The 23,298-nt window shown below is 40.9% G+C and overlaps 1 protein-coding gene across 1 annotated transcript in view; it reads right to left on the reverse strand.

Annotated features, from left to right (window-relative positions):
• plppr5b (phospholipid phosphatase related 5b) overlaps window positions 1-23,298 on the reverse strand; it is a 230,840-nt gene that overhangs the window by 75,834 nt on the left and 131,708 nt on the right. Inside the window, exon 8 of the mRNA XM_044176787.1 lies at window positions 22,943-23,075. Within this exon, the coding sequence (XP_044032722.1) occupies window positions 22,943-23,075 (133 nt within the window). The remainder of the gene's footprint in view (window positions 1-22,942; window positions 23,076-23,298) is intronic.

The raw sequence follows: 23,298 nt of genomic DNA on the forward strand, positions 1-23,298 counted from the left end.
GTAGATTGTTTTGATCCATTGGAAGACATTTCTCTTTTTTGATTTCTTCACCTGACATCCAAGGCTGCTTCGACAACACTTCAGTGAGGCCCCTTGCATTCTACAATTCTCTAAAATGTTAGAAGTGCTAATCATTGTACCTCAAGAGAGGGACTAGCATTAAAGGTGTTAGGATATTAGCTTTAGGCAAAGTGATTCCTAGAATAAGAGGAATATCTCTCTCTGTCCTTCAATTCTCTATTAGATACTAACAACCTTCAGGAGGAGAGAGACCTCTAACACATCTAACACTGATATCACTAGGCCTCCCGCAAGGGAGAACCACTATCCAGTGCTTAGAGACACTGGAGTTAGGTATTCATTCCTGCTCTGTGATTGCCCTCCACCAATATGACCAGGGGGCAGTATCAAACAGTGTCACTACGACCCTCTTCGGATGTGGAAAATTCGGCATTCTCCGAATAATTCTGTCGAGGTATTTGTAGACGCTGCACGCCAAACAATGGCAGCCGTACCATTCACAATCAACCTTCTCGTATCTGAACCTGTAGTGCACGGAGTACTGTGACAAATCTTACAGAGAAAGGCAGAGGCAGGACAAAATCACTATGCCTTAAGAAGGAGATTATTTTACGAACCACCACAAACAACACCCCGAATGCCCCACCCGGCTTCTTTACCAGACTCAATACCCCAAGCAAATGGGTTAATCCTGGAAGAAGAACGAGAGCACCAAGTAACTCTCCGCCTCCTCATACTGGAGAACCAACCCCCGTTACTAGATACATGATGGGAAAATATAGGGTCAACATCACGGAATCTACCATGAGCAGGTTTAACCCTTCTATTCATAGAGGCATACTCTTAGCCTCAATTAGACTCTGGATGACCGGAAAAGATCCCCATGAGCGGGAAGTGACAGATATAGGAGGATAAAAACTAGTACAGGCCAGGCAAAATTGGGCCCCTTGGGCCTAGGAACAGTAGTTATTCTACCAGCAGGAGGGCTTATGTCTAGGTATGAATCTGTTGTGTACCTGGCAGACAGGTGCACAACAAAATAACCATAGGGACAAGCCTAGAATCCACCCAAGCAGAAGATTACTGGTCAGCCTTGAGAGTAGCCCAGCAAGAAATCCAAGAAAATATTGCTAATCCCATGATTACAACCCCCTTACAAGGAGTATACCCCGAAGGTCATTCTCCAATAACTTCAATCAGAGCCCTCTTAACCACACTGCTGGATAAACCCACAAAGGATATGATAAAAATAAACATCTTAGTAGCGAACCAACACGATAAAACCTTGCTGGAAAACTTAGTGAAACAGAACCAAGTTCCCACCACTCCTGAGTCGACTAGAAATGCTATTTTGTTAAATGAAACCCTGTATACAGATGCGGACAGCACAGGCTATAACGTACCAGAAGAAAGTATATTCACAAATAACCTCACTGAGGAAAACACACCTGCCCCTTCCTCCCACACAATGAGACAATCAACCTGGGGTAATCCCCGGACCCGAACAATGGGAAAGTAAAAAAAGCAGCCCTTGACACTTCCTCATTACCACCACCTTGAGCAAGGCCCTTAACCCCAACAGCTCCAGTAGAGCTGCTCAGTGGGCACCAAATCAGACTATTGTTGTTCTGGGCAGCTTCCAGGTGTGAATGTGTGTAACTGTGTGAATGTCAGGTTTTTACTGTAAAAGAGAGGCTTCCTCTCAGTTAAATTTCCCTGAATAAATAAAGGTTAAAAGAAACTCTAATACAGCAAACTGTACATCAAACTGTAAATCAGCAAACACCCCAATGAAAGTGACCTTTAGGATTCAACCCCTTACCACCCCTCCTATCCCAGTGCCACCAGCCCCCAACCTAGGAATGGGAAGAGAGAAATGGCAAAGCCACCCGAGCTCGGTGTCCAAGAGCTAAGGGCCAAACACAGAGAACAATAGATCCCAATAGGTGGCCTTTTGAAGGTAGAATACTCCACACCTCTTAAGGCTTACCCAATTGTGACATTCCCACAACAGTCTACTCTGGGAGTACCCCAAGGGAGAGAAGATGACCCAATCCCCGGCTGTGAAGAACTATGGTTTGGAGAGGCAGGAGTAATAGCCGAGCTTCTCCCTCATGAGGAAACTATGGCAACTCACGGGGTATCTCATCCCACAAAAGAAGCGCTGTTAGGGGCAAGATATGATATTAAGTGGGACCTAATCACAGAACAGGCCCACCGAGCACTTGTGGAGCTGAAGAGCAATGGCACAACCAGAAACATCACAAATCTGGTCTCCCAGCCCAGTCAGAGCAGAACCCCCAATCACTCACTCAACCTCTAATAGGGATTATACCCATAACATGCCACCTCAACCCCAAATTCCTATAAGTGCCTGACTCCCAACCACCATGGCCACTCTAGGAGGACGAAGCATCCTCCATGGGCAACCCACTTATGTTCTGGTTGCCACAAACGACCTAAAAGCAGAAATAGAAACAATGGGCATCCTCTGCCTGAGAAAATACCCTAAAGACCCTGTTCAAAAATTCCTCAAAGTAGTACTAGAATCGGTACCCTCACATGTGCTAAATACCACAGGTTCAGCCCTGTACCTACAAAAAGAACACAAAATCAGAGCACCAGAGGGACAAACTGCCCTTGACCTAGTAGCCTAAATATTCCAAACTCCAGTAGAAGATCCTAACAGGACCCTGGAAGAAAGAGCTAAAAGAAATCTGCAGGCCTAACCAGCAGAAGATCATAAGGTTCACCTAGAGATGGCCAACAAATGAACGAGTGACAGGTGGTATTTCATCGAACCTACAAGGAATACCATCCACCTCAAGATAGGGCCACCCCTTGGTCCTATAACCAAAATCAAAGGAGGCAAGGTTATCAAAATCAAAGGCAGCCCCCAGCCCAAAGACAAAGCCAGGGCCCGCCACAGCAGGGAGGCTCTTCTAGGCCCAACAACAGACAAAATTCAGGTCCGATTCCAAACAACAGGGAGTCAGGAGCTATAATGATGATGAGTGGAGAACCCTCACACCAGAGCAGAAAGAGTTGTTAAAACTAGCCAGAGAAGCATTCAAAAAACTCAGGCGCAAATCCAAGACCAGCCACCAAAAAACTCCAGACCTTGAGCATCTCTAAAGCCGAGAGGCCTCTCTTGTGCAAAATTGCCAAACAAACCTATGACGATAAAGAAGAATTGAAAACTCAAATTAACTAGCGCAATTCACCCTAGATACAGGAGCAGAAGTAAACGGGCCTAAAAGAAGGACACAAATAACAGAATTAGGAAAACAGCCAGATAACCAAAATGACAGAAGTCAAAGACCAGGAAATGACAAAGACAAAGCAAAACATAACCTAGTAACAATAAAAGACCTGGATAAGGGTACCCCAGAGCTAACTAAAAACTAAATTGGAGTTAGTAGATAGTAGATATAACAGAAATAAAAGAAAATATCTTGGCCAAATAAGAGACCAAATACAAAGATAGGCTTTTTAAAATAATTAACCAAACAAAGTGTTCCCTGTTCAAAAATGACTGTGGTCTAGTTGAAGCAAAATACACTTACACCATTAGAGGTCAAGTACCCCCAAAACCACCCCAACATCCCCTTAACCCAGGATGCCTGGAGGAATTGGGGATAACAATTAGAGAACTGGAACAATTAGGAGTAATTACTGAGATTGGAAAATGCTAGGCCTGTCGCGATAATTATATTATCGATTAATTGTATGATATATGGACGTGACGTCAATAATTTTAGCTGACCTCGATATTGCCCGTTGTGTTTACATGCGTGTTTGTTTACATAAGAATGTCACCAACATTTTAACCAACATGATGCCAGAATAAACAGCGGGGTTTTCCTACCATTATAAGACTTGGGACGCAGTGCTTAAGCATTTTTTCACAGCACCTAAGCCAAATGAACATAAAAAACTATGCTGAGATACGTTTTTCTGTCATTTTTGGTTGAGCTCTTTCTCTGTCCTCTCGTCGCCTGCTCTCTCTGTGTGGAGTTTTACCGTGGGTGGGGCTCAGGCAGCTCCTCTCTACAGCGTTATCAACTTGGTGACTTTCTTGCTAGATTTAGTGACCTATTCAGACAATCATGGAAAAGGTGAGAAATATATTCATATTCATATTGTAATTCATTCCCATGCATGCTACGGGGTGTGGCACAGACATATTAGAGTGTTCCTATAGCTTGTAAATATGTAAATAGTTTGTTTGATCTTCTCCCTCTAGTTGTAGATTTTTTAAAAACTTTTAACTTTTACTTAAATATACAAATGTCCCTGTAGTGAGTTTGTGATTATTTGGCTAAAGATTTTTATATCTCTCCCTTGCTGCAACTGACACAACCCCTATGCTTTATGCAAATTAATATGATGGAATGCGGCCTAGAAAATGCCGTTACTAACATAATGATGTCACGATGTCTATTTGACACAAGATCATGAGGAATAATAACTTGACCTCCTGGAGGAAGCTATAAAGAGACTCACTCTAGAAGGATTCAAAATAGGCCTCAAAAATGTGACCTGGCAGTCCATGAGTTAAAATTCCTAAGAGCTGGAATAACGTCAACAAAGGGACAATGACTAACTACTCTTAGTGAAAACAGACTTAGAAGAAAAAGGGATCTCCCTAACATATAAAAATCAAGGATTAAAAATACCATGCCTCCTCCTATCATACACCTCTAAACCACCAGAGCCGTTTTTCACCATTTCCAGGTCTAAGTACTGCCTCAAAGCAAAACTCGGTAGACTCAAAAGCATTAGCAAGCAGATGGGGGAAATGGGACTTAGTCCCCAAACTATTAATCTTTTATGTGTTCATGGGAGGAAGAAAACAAGGAGAAGATGGGGAAGATGCCCATTGGGCATATGTCATAAAGAAAGACAAAACCATATGGACCAAAAAGAGAATAACAAAAGGGTTTGCCCAAACAAGGCTAATTCAATTCTAGAAGCTCTCTTGTTTTGCAAAAAGAAACATGTTAGGCAGCTTGCACTAGTGACAGTGACTATTGTTACATGGCAAGAACAGAGGAACTTGCTCAATGGGAACAAAGAGGATTTGAGGACACAAAGGGAAAAACCCTGACTCATGCAGAAGCATGGGGAATAATAGCAGAAACGTGTAGGGGGATGAAAATAAAATGAATAAAAGTTGAAAGTCACACCAATGCCAAAGACTATTTGTCAGAAGGAAATAGTGAAGACTACGTGTGCTGAAACTAGCCCTACCAGACTCATGGAAAGATTCTAAGGAACACTTAATAGTTCAAGAAGGAGAACAGATGAAGCTCCTAAAAACAATACATGACGGTTTAGGCCACGCAGGTACACCAAAAGTATTGCGGTTTCTTGTAAATAATTGTGTTAAAAAATATAAAGCTAAACAACTCATGCACCAGCTAAGGCTAACCAGCTGAGGCAGGTGGTTTTACAAGTAACAGGTATCACACAGCCAATCACTTGCACCACACCGCACCTGACATTGCAGGGCCATTGCCTCAGCAAACAGGCCTCGTGAATAAATATTTCTTAGTAGTGGCCGACAATGGATCCCCGGATAAATGGGTGTTCCCACTCAGAGCAGCCACAGGGAGATGATTCTCAGATAGGCTGGCCCAAATAATTGTCCAATATCTAAGAACAGAAAGTTCAAGGATGGACAATGGGACACATTTCAAAAACCTGTTTGTGACCAAACTCCTAGAAAACTATGGAATACAACAAATCTGGCCTGTCCCCTACAAACCTGAAACAAACGGAGTAACAGAGAGAGCAGTTAGGACAACCAAAGACTGCATTATTAAAAATGCCCAAAACCCAGTGCTTGAGTACTTGGGATGGAGAGAGTCTAAGTAGAGCAGAATTATGTCACCCTGACCCCATCCGACCAATTAAAGCTATTATCATGAACAGAGGCATAGGCCTGCTAACTAATGATCGTGGGATAATAGAACATGTAACAGCAGATGAAGGGATGGTAGGATGGAGAGGGAGAACAAACAGCCAAACAGAGTCCCGAACGAAAAACTCTCTTGAGACCACCCATCTTTCATTCATTCATTCATTCATTCATTCAACCTTTATTTTAATTCGGAAAAACATTCAGGTAGAGACCTCATGTACAATCTAGCTGAGTAAAAAACAACCAGATCATAGGCAACAAGAAACACAAGTAAGACATTTAGATAAAAATGGTGAAGCAAATATAATTAAAAAGAAAAACACATTATTAAATAATAAAACCTTATAAATAAGTAATGTTATTAAAATTTAAAGCAAATTAATCAACTAAAACAAGAGCAGCTGGAAGTGAAATAGGATGAAATCGAAAATATAAATTGTCCTAAGGGTAAAAATGTGGGAGTTTTTTGCAAATTATTCCAGGTGCACAATTTTCCATACTAAGTGAAAACAATCGGCACATTATCAAACTTCTGGGTAGGAGCTGTATATATAAGGAACATCAACTATTGCAACACACTTATAGCAACAGCAAAACCTGTTTCAGCATTGAAGGTTACTTTAATTTGTTAAAGAACAGAGGACCCTGTGCAAAAATGCAAAAAGCTTTCCAACTTGCGTTGGTCTGCTTTCCTGATGTACTGTATGTCTGTGGTTCAATGCTGTCTGCTCTTTCTGTGACAGAATAACAGACTCTGCAGCATTGCAGTCACCTTCTTGTTTGTTGTTTTTTTTGACAAATACAGCACATTAGGTTGATGAGGTTGATTCAACAGCACATCTATAATTCCACCTCTGGAGATGTCTCCTTGTCCTCAGTGAAACCCCTCTGGGGTACAGTACAGTACAGAGTACAGTAACTGTTCACAAATGAAACCGACAGCATCCTGCAGATTACCGTAGTGCTTTCTTCTGGAGAGACCTCTTGATCTAGGAATGTGTTTAATTTTACTTTCATTACATAACCATGGATGCCTATTGAGCAGTAGTACTACATCAGCATACTGCCCAGTTCAAAGTAAAATTCAATGAGCTGATATACTGTTACGTTGCGCGGTAGGAGCAACTGAGTGGAAATAGACATATGGCTCTGAAGGAATGGAAGAAGAAAAGTACTGGTAAATGGACTGTACTTGTATAGCACCTTTCTAGTCTTCCAACCACTCAAAGCGCTTCACACACTACATATCCCCATTCACACACCGAAGCAATTTGGTGTTCAGTGTCTTGCCCAAGGACACTTCGACATGTGGGCTGGAATGACAAAATAAATGACACAAAGGTTATTTAAAACCCTAAAACCGAAGTACATATCGAACTATGAATTTTGTATACCATTACACACCTAACATCAATATAATCATATACTAAAGACGAGTTTAAAACTACAATTTGTCAAAAAACACAAATTTTATTGGCACCACACTAAATTTCGCTGGGACCCACTCAAATGACCCCCTGTGGGTCCCAGGGACTCACTATATTGAAAACCTATCAACATCACTGTTCATATTGTATTTAAAAGTTACCTTCTCATTTATCCAAATTCCAAAATACTTGGATACTTGTGACTCTTTCAATATGCGTACCATTCTTAGTATAGAGATTACATTTTCATAATCAATATTTTTGGCTCTGGTGAAGAACATGAATTTAGTTTTGTCTGCATTAAGAACTAATTTATGGTTTTTGAGTGCAACTTGTAAATCAGTGAAGCAGCACTGAAGAGATTTAGCAGCAGAATGTACAACATTGGCGCTACAGTATGAGATAGAATCATCAGCATAAAGATGAATGTTACACCCAGTTACAGAGACAACATCATTTATATAAGGAGTGAACAGAACCAGCCCGAGAATTGAGCCTTGAGAGACACCTTTCCAATAGCCACACATTGCTGTCTGTCCATGAGGCAACTCTGAAACCATTTATATGCTATATCATCAAATCCAATACTACAAGGTTCTTTTGAACACAATGCATAATCAACTGTATCAAATGCCTTTGAAAGATCAATAAAAAGAGCTGCACACTGTTTCTTTCTATTCAAAGCCAAGATAATTTAAATATATAGCTGCAAGCGGCAATTCTGTGGTTCAAGCCAACACAGACTGTTAGAAGTTTAAAGCTTTTGATCTGGACCTGGGCAAATGTGGCCTAGATGTGACAAAAGCAGTGAACTCTCCCTTTTTTGCATTTTCACAAATAGAATGAAGAAAAACAATTTCTGATTCATAGTCTGATTTGTGTTATGCTATGCACATTTTTTGCATTTGTAGCGCCCACTAGCAGTTGATTTGAATGAAACTTTCAGAGTATATTTCAGGTACTTCTGTGGACATTTCCTGTACGTTTTGTGATGAGTGCCCAACGGTTGGTGACTTTAGTCTATTTATGTGCTGAGCCATGCCCCTTTTGAAGTTCATTGGTCAATATCTTGAAAACCAAATAAGATGTCAGCAATTTTTATACAATAAACTTTTGATAAGCTTCATCCAATGATGATCCACCGAAAATTTGGTAGCAATTGGTCCTACGGTTTATTAGGAGATATCAAAAATGTGTTTTTCAAAAAAATCAAAATGGTGGAAAATCTAGTTAGGTGGACTTTAGTGTTCCAAGACGCGTTTTTGTAGAGCACATTGACCAGGACTTGTGAAATTGAGAAATTTCATGTCATTCAGACTTACGGTGTGAGGGGTGTGGCCTGTTCAAAATTGTATTTTTGGGCCTTAATTACAGCGCCAGCATGTGGCCGATTGGGATCACATTTCTGTGGAAGTACATGCACATCATCTCCAGTTATTTGGCCAAGTTTCGTGTTTCTAGCTCATTCCAGCTCAGGGCAATTTGAGCCGCAGCATAAGACAAAACAAACAATACAGGGTTTCCTAACAAGAGTGGTGGGAGTAACAGTGCTGTGTTTTTCTCTAAAACCCGATTGGTGACCACTTAATATAGAATGGGCTGAGAGGAATATTTTATTTACTACAGTGGTTCTCAACGTGGTATCCAGGTCCCTTACTGCTCTCCATCAGATAAAATGTAGGCTACTTGTCTTCCCTGAATATTAATGTTGATTATGATTATTATTATGATTCATTTCTGTATCATTCATGTATATTCTTATTATTATGATTGTTATAATTATTATGATTATTATTCTGTGTTTTATCATTAAAAAGCATGTCAATGATTGGCAAATAACAGTTTTGATTTAACTGGAGAGTTGGAATATCATTATCATTAGTTTCCCAGGGAGCAAAATGTGAATAGAAATTATATTTATGAGTGTTTAACAAATGCAATGATTAGAAATTTGACATTCAAGCTTTAATTAGGTGTCGGTATTTATTACAAACAGCAGCCAATCAGAAATGCCAAACAAGAAGCATTCTTTGTTTCAATGGAAAACAAGAGCAGCCTACCAAGGAAAATGTCTGAGGCTACTGGAAAAAAGCAGAAGGATTTATCTTTTGAAGGAAATAAGCTTAATTTCTTTGAAAGTTAGTGTGAGCCCTGCGCTTGGTTCTCAAGTTTCCAGTTTCTTCATTGTGAGTTGCGACTACGATACTTAGACTGGAGGACGTGGCTGAATCCCTGCTCACCGAGATATATTGTTGGGAAAGCAAAAAGAGGCAGCCTGGTGTTCTTCCAGTAAGCCAGGTAATGCTGGGCATATTTGACCCATATGCTGCCCCAGCCAGAGGTGCGGAAAGTAGCCTGGGCCGCGTCTTTGCACTGGATGTCGACAAGACAGACTGTCCTCATCAGAAAAACATCCATATGAGTCGTCTGTACAAGCAGCTTATTACGACCCATGTTTGCGTTTATTGTCGAATGTGATCTCTAGTGTTCATGGTAATTGTGACAGGAGCAAAGGAGGTAGTCAGGCAACATAGTATAAAGAGCGACAATGTTCGCTTCTAGAGATGGTGGGGTGGATGGATGGATGGCACAAACAAACAAAGAACACTGGGGTTCATGTCCCATGTGAAACCAAAAGTCAACGTTGACATATTTAAAGTTACAGAACGTTACGTACGTGACTTACATAACTTAACTTACATGACTTGCATGACTTATTAACCACGTCACGTGATTTATGTAACATAGGCTACTTACAGCCCGTTCTCTACTTCCCTCCACCAGTAGGGGCGCTAATTTAGGAAACGCACCTGTGGGTCATATTAGAGGGTAGGAACAAATGACCTATGTGGTCGTATGGGTTGGAGGACTTGTTGCAACAAGATGCTCCTGGATAGCGGGCTCGCATTCAGTCACGTCCGCCTGAAAGGGCTGCACCACCCAGACGGGTATCCCTGAAGCAGATCTCCATGTCGGCCTTAACCATTCTCAGGTGTTCGGTGTAAATGGGGAGGCGGTCATCAGTAAGAGCCTCTGACACCTGCAATGAGTAGCCTACAGTATAACCAGCAAATTGTTCTGCAGATTTTTAGACTATCCAATTTTGAACTGGTTATTTTATTGCCAATTAGTCTACTAATACATGTTTATATTTATAATGCATATATAGGCCTGTATTTTCAGACATGTCAAAATAGCCTAGCTATTGGCATTAAATAGAGAATTAATTTAGCAGTGTTGGGACTCCACAGATTAATTCATTCATTTGTGTAATTTTAACTGAACTTTCATTAGGAGAATGCATGGTCTTTTGTATTGTTCACAAAGGGAAGCATTTGAACTCAGCATTCCAAAATCCTGAGAGCACTGAACGCAGCCTTCCAGCTGCTACTGGTCAGTCTGACCTGTGACCTGTGATGTCACCAGGTCAATAAAAAGGAGTCAGCGACCATCTCTCTCTCTTTTCTCTCTGCTCTTTCCTCCTGGCTTTGTCTACAGAGCTGCTGCTCGGCAGCAGCTCCTACCACCACCGTGTAATCTGCTTGGAGCACACAGCAACTGAACTCTCTTACCTCAGCGACAAAAGACCTGCGTAATATTTCTGCAACTAAGTTTAGCACCAACAGCTACTACACAGAGTCTTTGCATGGTAACTAACTCTCTTTTAATCTGGCACTATTTATCCTACACAGTTCACACATCCACTCCAAATTGACCTTTAACAGAGCCACACTCTTTTCAAACATGACCTGGCTGCCATTTTGAATTTCCTTTCTTTGTTTAACCATGCGGCCGCTGCTCAGCCGCCATTTTGAATTAGCTTTCTTTTGTTTGATGCCATTTTGGACCCAAGCAGCCATTTTGGGACACACACACACACCCTTTGTTCCGTAGTTTAGCGCATTTAGAGTTAAACTTCATAGTGTGTTTTTGCGTTTATCTTTTAATAAATGCTTGTGTATAATTATGCTGGTTTCTTTAATGTTTCTTCTATGTTGAACTCTAAATCCTTCAACCTACTAGCTATTGATGGTAATTCTGGTTATAGTTATTAATTTAATTATTAATCTGAGTTCCAAATTGATAGTTTAGTATATTAGTATATATATTTAGTATATATATTGACACAGTTGTGCTGACACAGTAAATGCCATGTTGGTGAAATTTTAAAGATGATACTCTGACATCCTGTTCTCGTGAAGGCAGCATGGAGCTGCACTACAGAAAGCTGACAGATATACTGAAGTAAAGAGTCGTTGCTATGGAAACGATACACCATCTCCTCTGGTCGCATTGGTTTAACTGGCAGGTTTTAGAATGTTGCAGACCACAATCTTTTGCAAGTAGTTGCAAGCTTCAACTCGTCTTGTGGTGAATCTTTGGTGTAAACTCGCCTTAAACAAATGCCCCCCCAGCACACCCCATTGCCCCCCATCATTCTTTGAATGCCCCCTTGGGGGCAGTATCGACCCCGCTGAGAAACGCTATACTAGAGATCCTAGTATTTTTGCAAGGTATGATCATTTAGAAATTGGCTTATAGATGTTAAGATCACCTTTATGTATATGAGTTACATAAGCAGCCTTCCAGACCCTAGGAACAGTGCCAGTTAAAACTGAAAAGTTAAAAATATAAGTTATGTAGCTGACTACAACTGGAGCAGAGAGCTTTAAGAAATAGGGATCAAGTTTATCCGCGCCAACTGAATTCTTCAAATCTATAGCTATCAATGCATTGGTCGTGTCAACAGAAGAAAAGAGCTGTAGCGTAAAACTTATTGAACACCCATCAGCTGTGGCAAGAGGGGGAAATGAGGTTGAAGACTTATGGTTAAGAGAATTCACTGCTTTCCAAAATGTTGCTGGATTTGAATATGATTGTGGAATTAAAAACAAATAATAATTAGATTTAGCATTTTCTATTGCAGATGTGCATTTGTTTCTAAGTTGCCTAAAAGCAAGCCAATGACTGGGGTCCCTGGTACGTCTGGCAAGGGCCCAAGCTTTATTTCTCTCTTTAAGTAAGAATGAAATTTCTGCAGAGAACCAGAGACTTGACCTATTCTGTACTCTGTATTGTACTGTATATTTTTTTAAACGGTGTGTGCTTACCAACTACTGTGTTAAAAGATTTACAAAAATGGTCAAGACCTAATTCGACATCTGAAATTTGAGCAGTATCATGAATATCACTTGGAATTGGATCATTCAAGAAGGCCTACTCATTAAAATGTTTAAAATTCCGTTTAATCACCATATGCGTACATAGTTTTTTCATCCTGGTACTTGTTTGGCAAAAGATTACTATGTGTCAAAAACATATCACACCCAGGGCATTTCCACATTCCAAGGGAGAAAGAGTGATGGTGTGGCCTATGCAAAGTATAAGGAGCTGTATAATGATGGCAAAAGATCCAATGATGTATGGAATCTGCAAAGCCACAATTCGACTGATTTCACCACCTCACGCGGAATTCCTAATAAGAAATAGAAGGCAACCAAGAAAGATGTAACAAATGTTAAAGAAACCTTCACCTCAGTTTGGGATCAGTTTAGATCAATATTTAAGAAACCTAAATGGGGATTATTGACCATCACCATTATGATATCTCTTACTACTATTAGGAATACTACACAAACTAGGATTAATAACACCTTTCATGAGACTAGTAGGAAAATCCATTAAGCTCATCTTGCAAATAATATGTTGGACTATAAAGCTAATCATAAAGGCTGTAAGATGGATGCTCTGCCAACCATATAAATATACCATGGCAGCAACGGTTTGCATAAAATTAGAAAAATGCAATAAAAACAGGAAACCTAACCACTATACAGCAGTTAATTGAAAGGTCAAACCAAAATAATAGAGACGATAGACAAAGTTAAGTTAAAATCAAACCAAGATCCAAAAACAGAGTTTCACCACCCTCCCTTCTAAGAAGGAAGCACCTACCAGTCATATATAACAATAAACTCACGCGAGTCACGACCGACCACACACAATAGTTCAGAGTAGACAATAGTGGTTGTTGCCTGAAGTTATTGATTGTTAATCAGTGTTAAAGTTAAATAAATGCTATTGTATCTTTTAAAGAGCAGTTGCCTGTGGTTATTGTGTGTACATGTTGTGATAATAGCTGGTTGCGATGGTCAGTGCTCAGATCTCACTCTTCACTGCCATCCCTTTAATGTAAGATAGTACCTTTTAAATATCAACATTTTTAGGTGGACAGCCACCTTTGAAACTGTTTTTCACGTTTGGTTATTGGTCCCTGATCCCAGGGTGGTACCCTGTAATTATGAATCTATATTAATAATTTTGATAATATTAATAATTGTATTAATATTTATAAATATCTTTCTGCTAATAACCAAACCTGCCCTACCTGAAATCCCAACAGCAGAAAGGCAGAGACTTGAGTCAGTGCTTGCTAGCCTGTCTAAGCAAATCAAAGCCATTTTAACAAGGTCACCAAAACATAATTTTTTCATCTGAGGAACATTGCCAAAATTAGACGATGCTGAAATGCTAATACATGCTTTTATTTATTACTAGTCACTTAGACTACTGCAACTCTCTATTTACTGGTCTACCTAAAAAGTCTTATAGTCTTTTATATATATACAGTATATATATAGATAATTCAGAATGCTGCAGCTAGGATTTTGACCAATACAAAAAAAGAGATCACATTACCTCTCTGTTTGCATCACTGCACTGTATCTTCTATAATTCAAGTCCTTTTACTCATCTACAAAGCCTTACATAATCTAGCACCCTCATACATCAGCGAATGCCTCTCATTTTATGTTCCAACAAGAATTCTCAGATCTTCCACTGCCTTTCTTTTAGAAGTTCCTAAAGTGTCCCACAAGAAATCTGGTGAGGATGCTTTTATGGCCCTAAACTGTGGAACTCCCTCCCCTTGGATCTCAGGACAGCAAATTCCCTTGGTATTTTTAAAAATAAATTCTTTCTTTTTAACTTGGCTTTTAATTTGGGTTGACGTTGCTGGTTTATTAATTATTTATCATTTATCTGTCTGTCTATTTAACTGTTTGTTTGCTTTTTTTCTCTTTCTTCTTTCTGTTGCCTTTATTATTTATTATTGATATGATATGTCTTGTGAAGCACTCTGGGCTGCATCTTTGGATAGAATGTGCTATACAAATAAAGTTATTATAATTATTATTTAATCATATATGCATGCTCTGTATAACCAATGAAAAGCATTACACGCCTTTGTTATGCAGCAGGCTTGAAACTCCCCTTAGCTCCACTATATAAAAGGAGAATAATACTGAGAGAGAGGTTACATTTTTTTCTATTTCAGTTGATTTTGTTGTCTTTCTGTTAATTTTTATTTTTAATTTCTGTTCATCTTGTTTTATTTTTCGATTTGTAGGTTGCTGTTGGACGTTGGGAAATCTTGTTAGATCAGGGAATAGCAAGCTTCATAATATTTTACTCTGTATGAGTATATATTGTATGTATTTTGTATCTGTACATAGTTTGCTTTGTGTTTTTGGTAAATAAAACCAAGTAGATCGTTTTGATCCATTGAAAGACATTTTTCTCTTTTTTGATTTCTTTACCTGACATCCAAGGCTTCTTCAACAACACTTTGGTAAGGCCCCTTGCATGCTACAATTCTCTAAAATGTTAGAAGTGCTAATCTTTGTATCTCTGGAGAGGAACAAGCATTAAAGGTGTCAGGATAGGAGCTTTAGGCAGAGTGATGCCTAGAATGAAGGGAATACCTCTCTCTGTCCTTCAATTCTCTATCAGATACTAATAACCTTTAGGAGGAGAGTGGTTAGAGACACTGGTTTAGGTATCCATTCTTGATCACCCCAGTGCGATACTGCATTGTGTAAATCCTTGAACAAACCTGACAACCTAGCAGACAGGCAGGAGGTAGCGCAATAGTCCTTGTAACTTGATCCGCATGGCAGTACTTGTGAATGGTTAAATAGCACCAAACCAATAGGATCGGAACTTCATTGGACCATGGTCTGGGCTCCTAAGCAGTGCCCAGATTGATTGTTGCATTAGATTTTGGAGTCCATCAGAACCGGTTAACAGTACATACGTATGTGAATAAATCCAGAAGTAGAGACAACAATATAATGATGGTGTCACGTGTCAATGTGGTGGCCAGTAGCTCCCTCAAACTTCAGTACATTTTGGTTTTTATTTGTTATTTTTTTCACCTTTATATTACCTATGACAGAAAAACACTCATCAGCATAGGAAAAGGAAGCGCAGGCACTGGATTAAGTGCAGTGGACCTTGAGACGATCACTGCCCACAATATCTTGCAACCACCCAGCCAGACCAGGGGGACCAAACGTCACCGCAAGCGGTGCCATTGCAAATAGACAAGGGGGAAGAGAGCCGGGATAAGAGCTAAGCTAACCCAACTTGGACCTAAGGCTGATCCACTACCCAGCCTACTCCTTGCTAATGTCCAATCACAGGAAAATAAAATGGACGAAATAAGACTCAGGCTAGCAGCAACGGGAAATCAGAGACTGTTGTGCCCACATCTTTACAGAGGCCTGGCTCCACCACAACATCCCGGATCAAGCGTGCTCCACACTGATAGAATGCAAGACGAGGGTAGGCGGACTCTGTGTTTACATCAATGATGCTTGGTGCTCAAACGTAATCAAAGTTGAATGTTTCCCAGATGTTGAATTTAAAAAAATACACTACAGGAACTGTATGAGGTCATCAGCAGTCACATGACAAAATTTTTATAGTAGCTGGCAATTCTAATCAAACGGACCTCAGAACTGTTTTACCTATATTCCACAAGCATGTCCACACACCCACCAGTGGAAGAAATACCCCGGACCATGTTTACACAAACATTCTTGGCAGCTACAAAGCCCTCCCCTGGCCCCACTTTGGACAATCAGACCACATTTCCCTGCTTCTCTTGTCAACTTACTCCCAGCTGATTAAAAGGGTCAAATCAGAAAAAACAGTTAGTGTGCACAGATGAAGCAAGAGCAGCTCTACAGGACTGTTTTGAGTGCACAGACTGGCAAATGTTCAGAGATGCCAGATACCCAGGAGAACCACATCAATATTGAGGAATATTCATCATCAGTGACATCATACATCAGCAAATGTGTTGATGATGTGGCGATCAAAAAGACAATAAAATCATTTCCCAACCAGAAAGCCTGGATGAATTCAGAGCCAAAAAAGCTTCCTCTTGGTCAGGTGACAAGGACGCATACAGCACCACCAGAGCAATACTGAAAGCTGGCATCAAGGAGGCAAAGCAGAGGCATCAGGAGAGAGACTTCAACAACAATACCAAAGACGTGTGGCAGGCGATGCAGACCATCATAGGCTACACAAGCAGGAGCGCCCCCATCATGTGTGAGGCCATGTTGCCAGGTGAGCTTAACACCTTTTATGCTCACTTTGATCTCCTCAACAAAGAGTCAGCTGTCAAGTCTACTCTGCCTCCAGAGGAACGGCCACTCTCAGTATCCATAGCAGATGTGAGAAAAACCCTGCCGAGAGTGAATGTGAGTAAAGGTGCTGGGCCTGACAACATCCCTAGCCATGTAATTAGAACATGTGCCAACCAGCTAGTCTATTTTTAACATAGAGAATCCACAGAGAATCAATCACTCTTGAGGTCAGGGTGAGATTCCAGCAGTTGCTCTTGTGATGGTTCCTCATCAGATAACTCAGTCATCATTTCCTCCTCTGGAGTCCATGAGGCATCACCAGGTTGGTCCATGAAAACTGGATGATTCATCAGGACTGGGCAGTGGAGTTGATGTTTGTTTCTCAACCATTTCTGTCTGACTCCCCACTCTGGCCATTTTGAGCCATACCTGGACAGCTAGGATACAAAGAGGTCTAGCTTATAGCCTATAATTGTGCAACATCATACACTCAGTGGCCACTTTATTAGGTACAAGATGGTGTAGTCCCTCATTCGTCCAGAAGTGTTCCACTGTAGAAAAGGTTTCAGTCGTAGTTATCTGGACAATGTTTTCAAATTCAAGACGTTTCGGCTCCCATCCGCAAGTCATTTTCAATTGTGAAAATGGTTTGAGAACTCAGAAATTTAAGCTACTCTGCTGCTTAAGCCCTGCCCTCAGGGAGGAATCTTCCTGAGTGAGTGCGCTTTCACAATTGAGAATGAATTCCAGATGGGAGCCGAAACATCTTGAATTAGAAAACATTGTCCAGATGACTATGAGTGAAACCTTTATTAGGTACACCTTTACAATCCATTGCAATCCAATAAAACAGCCCTGCTATAAAATCTACATTTTACGCCAGAGGCTTTGTCTTAAACCACCATACATTGACATTTTATCTAGTTTTTTATCCACGTTTCTACGCTACACTTTTTTCCTGGCTATTGTTTCACCCATATGTTTTAACATGGTAAAAGTTTTTTGTCATCGGACGTGTGGATCTTAAGTGATTTTAACATGGCTGTCAACTCGACGTGGTTTACCGGACTGTCTCCATTGCTGCTAGCCCAGCTAGGTTTGTTTTTAGCCTGGCGGCTAGGCTGGTTGCTTTTATTAAGGATTTTAAGCTTTTAGTACTTTTATGGACTTTATTGTGGATTTTAAGCTTTTAGCACTTTTACGTACTAACTGAGTTTGGATCTTGCCACCTTACCGTCTCAAAGTATCGCTTGTCTGGAAGCCGAGGTCAGAGAAAAAGACAAGCTCATCCTGGAGTTCTCCACTGTCACCTCGGCCCAAACAAAACACCTTGCAGTCCTCAGCTCCTCTGGCTGCGGCAACCTAAATGTGACCATCCCATCTCATTCCCCTGACTGCTCCAATCCAGTACTGAACAGTGATCCCATTCTTCCGTGGCTCGGCTCCATCATCACTGGCGCCCCGGAGCATGAAGCCGTTTCAGCTAAGCCTGAAGATCCATGGCTCCTCATGGGGGCAAAGCCCAAAGCAATTGCCATTACTACTCCTTGCCAAGCCCCGGTGGATGCACGGTCACTCGTTGGCTTCTGTGTGAAGGCTCTGGTGAGTTTGACTCTACGTCAGTTTGGAGCACTGAACTGTAGCCTGCAAGGACAGACACGGTGTAAAGCGCCTGCCTCCCCCCCCTTCACATCGGGACCTCCTGGCCAGCAGGTTTGATAGCCTGGATACGCAGGACTTTCCTCCACTGGAGGGACACTCCCATCTTCCAGCGGTCAAGTCCTCCTCCTCATCTTGCTGGAAGTTACTGATAGAGGCCGTGATCAGGAAAAGCTCTGGAGGTCTCATTCGTCCAGAGACAGCTGAAAACCCCTCTGCTGAGAAGGACGCTGTCCCCTCACCACAGCAGTACCCTGCCACAACTATCCTACGGATGGCTGACGGTACTTGGCGGTCTCCACGATCACTGACTATGCCTCCTCTCATCGCCCCAACTACGCTGATAGTTGGAGATTCCATAGTAAGGAATATCCGCTTTGTTAATGTGGTGACACACTGGTTTCCCGGAGCTACGACCCCCGACATCCTCGAAAAGCTCCCCGACGACTATCACGAAAATCATAGTCCATGTCGGCACCAATTATACTACCCGTCAGCAATCTGAGCTGACAAAAGCAGACTTCATCCACCTCTTTGACCTGCTCAGCAGTGGAAAGCGTGCTTTTATTTTGGATCCAATTCCTACACTGGGTCGTGGAATTGGCCGTTTTAGCAGGATCCTCAGTCTTCACACCTGGCTCCAGTCTGTCTGCAGTACCCATGACATTGGTTATATTCACAATTTTAACTTATTCTGGGATTGTTCTTCCTTGTTTGCATGAGACGGTCTTCACCCAAACAAGTCTAATAGCGAACCTGCAGCACACTGTACTGTACTCCTCATGTAATTGACTGTTTACATCACCTGTCTCTCCTCGTTCTTCTTTCTCTTCTCTGCCCACCAAAAACAGCCACGCACACTCTGCTGTCACTAACTCCCTATTGTGGACTGATCATAGTGCTGTTATTCGGAGCCCGGATCCCTCTAACGCTACTTTTAAAATTCTTGTGGTAATTTCACATAGGTCCTTAATACGAAACAGACACAGCCGACACAGCAATATTATAATTTAATAAAGATCCGGGCCAGAACCATACCTCCAGTCTCAACTTCAGCTCTAACCCAGCACAGACTTTTTAAGATGGCTCTTCTTAATGTAAGATCCCTCTCTAACAAAACATTTATTTATTTATCTCTTCTACTGATTTACATTTTATGTTTTTAACAGAATCCTGGTTACGTCCTGGTGATCAGTCAGCTTGCTGAATTGTGCCCTCCTGATTTTGACTGCTTTAGCGGCCCTAGGGAATGTGGTCGTCGTGGTGGCCTTGTTACTGTCTATAAGAAGCATTTAAAATGTAACCTGATAGCTTGCAATGATTTTTCCTTCTTTGAAGTGCTCATGTTTAAACTTGGCGGCCCCCTCCCGGTCATATTTGCTATTATTTATTGCCCCCCTAACCAGCTGGCTCCTTCTTGTTGGAACTCCCTGAATTTTTATCCAGTCTTGTTTTAAAATATGATAGAATTGTTCTGTGTGGTGATTTTAATATTCATGTTAATGAGTCTTCTAATGCCCATGCTGCTGATTTTTTAAATATCACTAACTCTTTTAACTTTCAACATGTGTCTGGCCAAACTTATTCCTGTGGCCACATTTTAGACCTAGTCTTTAGTCTGGGTCTGAGAATACCATCTGTGGAAATCAGGGACATGTTTCTATCTGATCACCTATGCATTGTTTTTAATTGTGAATTACAGGCTGCTAGTACTGTCTCATCCCGCTCTGAGTACACATGCATCTTTAATGAGCATAGTGCCTCAAAATTCTGTACACTGTTCAATTCTCCTGGCAATGTGTTTCCTGATTTCTCCAACACCAACATTTTGGTTCACTCCTTTAACTACATGTGTTCTTCAACCTTAGATTTCATTCATTTGAAAAACAGACCAAACTCAAAGACTAGAAAACAGCCATGGTTAAATAACAGTATTTGAAGCTTTAAATGGAAATGCAGAAGAGGAGAATGTAGATGGAAGAAAGGTCTCAGGTCCACTTTGTGGCTATGAAAGAGTTATTACTTCTTTATAACAGGATGGTGAAGGATGCAAGAACATGTCATTTCTCTGCACTTAGTTCTGCTTATCAGCACAACCCCAGATTCCTATTTAAGACCGTGGATCAGTTAGTTAACCCAGCCTCTCCTTGTGCCTCTGCTAATTGTGAAAAGTTTCTTTTGCACTTTGCTGGAAAGGTGGAGTTAATAAGATCTGGTATTACTCCCAGTCCTGCCTTTTTAGATGTGGATCACCGATTTTTCTGCTGTTAAGCTGCCTGAGCTCACAAACATCATGTCTCTTATGAGAGTATCCTTCAGCCCTCTGGACAAAATCCCAACTAGGTTCATATTGGAAGTTATGGATTGTATTGCACCCCATTTGCTATCTCACTGTCAGCTCACTGTCTACTGGCTGCATCCCAGATTACTTTAAAACTGCTTGTGTCCAACCAGTCCTAAAAAAACCTGGGATCTAGATCTAGGGATCTGTGGAGAGAAGGCCTCTTTCTCTAAGTCTTCAAGCACTGCACTGGTTGTAGGTGCATCTGTCCCTACATTACTTGCAGTATCCTTATAACATACCAACATATCACAAGAAAATAAGTTACAAATGTATTAGCTATGCAAACAAAGTAACTAGACTTCAGGGTTCTAATGTTAGAAAATAGAGGTTACCAATTATGCCTTATCAAATGGTAAATTTTACAAAATAGGATGCTAATGCTAGCTAACATTAGCCATTATGGCTTATCAGCTGGTGGGTTTTACAAGATAGCTACGCTGCCTTATAACAATAAATACTAGCAACACATTGCTGGGTCATTATTGAATCATTATGCTGACAAATTTGGAAGTTAGCAAACATTAAAAAAAAGACTTACGGTGCACAGTTCACGTTTTCGTCGAGCTGAATCTCTTACGGATCTGTGACCATTACTCCTGCCGGCAGTACCAGAAGTTGCTGCTGATGGTAGAACTGATGAAGCAGCCATGTGTACTGACGGAACAGCATGAGCTATCAGCCTCACAGGGTCCTGGCATTCAATCCTGAAATCTATCATATCGCCTGGAACATAATCCTGTCTAAAATGAGCGCCGCACACAACAGCATTTTTCGTTACAGATGCAACCTGCACAAACCATGATGAAAAAGACCGACTCACTAAATTAGTACCAGACTCAGTGCCACCTCTTACTGCACGTTCCACTGAGACAGAGTCAGGGAAGCTGACTCCCTTGTGTGACATAATTTGACACGTGTGAGGAAAAAAGCGTTTTTAAAAGCTTTTCCGTCTGAATTTCTGCCCTAGTGTCTTGTAAAACATATAAAATCCTGCAACATTAAGTATATGTTTAGAAATTGTTTAGAAATTCAACCTGCAAGTTTCTCTTTAGATTTCTAAAAGTTGAGAACACACATCCACATGTTTGAGGAGGTCATGTGAACTGACACCACCACATCCACCACAGATATCAGATTAAAAAGACCATCTTCTTCAAGAGCTCTTAATTTATAATTACGATGATGCAGGTTATAAAGTCATTAACATTATTTAAATTCTTCAGATGATTTTTGTTGGTCTGCAATCTAGTTGATCAACATGAATTAAAACACTTTTCATCCAACTATGTAATTTAATATAACATATGTTAATGATAATGTAATTTGGAATGATAACTTTGTTAAAAATAACTGTGTATAATAGTATAACTAACCAAATAAGTATCCACTGTGACTGTGTTTTGGATGAAGAAATACTGTAATAACACATATTTTGAACAACACTCAGACAACTTCTGTTATGATATCATATTGTTATAAACACACAAAAAAACACATACCAACACATTCTGACCAATCACAGCTGATCCCAGAGATGTGTGGGAGTACTGATTTAATTAGCGCAGTTTTGTTTTGTGATTGATGTTTGTCAGACTGCTGTAGAGAAGAAGAAGAAGTCTCTCATTTTCCTCCAGCTCTGGCAGTCCTTCTTGCTGTACATTAGATTATAAAGCTAGTCCGATATTTGCTAAAGTGTGGGTGCAAGGTGATCACGAGCAGCAGATGTCAATCTGCACAAAGGAACACATTTCCACTTCTGGAGTAGACAGGAAGTTAAAAGACAAAAGGAGTCGGAACACTTCCTTATTGCTGAAGCGCATAAGGTCAATACCCCAGAAATGTCTATTACAGGGATAACACACAAAAAAACAGACAACCCTTCACACCTGCAGCAATTTAGAGAGGCCAATGTTCTCCTACACTCTTTGGACTGTGGCAGGAAACCTGCCTGAAAAACACAGAAAAATGTTCCAAATCCCATTCTGTTTTTGAGAGGTGGACAGGTGGTTGTGTCTGTGACCACAGCCATTCATAAAAATGCTTCACTAAAAACCCAACTGTGTGTCTAAAAAGTAGTAAAAACTTGGGTTTGCAGTAATTAAAAACTAGACATAAGCCAGAGACTTACCAAGGAAGCGGAAGGTCCTGCGCACCAGCGGATTGAGGTAACAGCAATCCCCAGTGGCCACTGTCTTCTCTGACCGGTCAAACTCTTTGGACGTGTACTGGACCAGGAACAGCACAGTCTCCGTTATTGTGATCTGATAGAAACAAAGGCCAGAGACACAGAGAGAGAGGAAATAGAATTCAAATGAGCTGAGTAACAGTTTATTTGTGAGTCAAAGTTGCTGTCGTTGGCAGGGCCATTTTCTCACACTCTGTCACACAGCCCAGAGCTTGTTTGACTGTTCCATCTGTACAGACACATCTGTGGAATACACAGGAACATATGGGAGAGATGAAATCAGCTTGCGGTACTGTGAG

Source organism: Siniperca chuatsi, linkage group LG19 (assembly GCF_020085105.1).
Source record: "Siniperca chuatsi isolate FFG_IHB_CAS linkage group LG19, ASM2008510v1, whole genome shotgun sequence".
Taxonomy (NCBI): Eukaryota; Metazoa; Chordata; class Actinopteri; order Centrarchiformes; family Sinipercidae; genus Siniperca; species Siniperca chuatsi.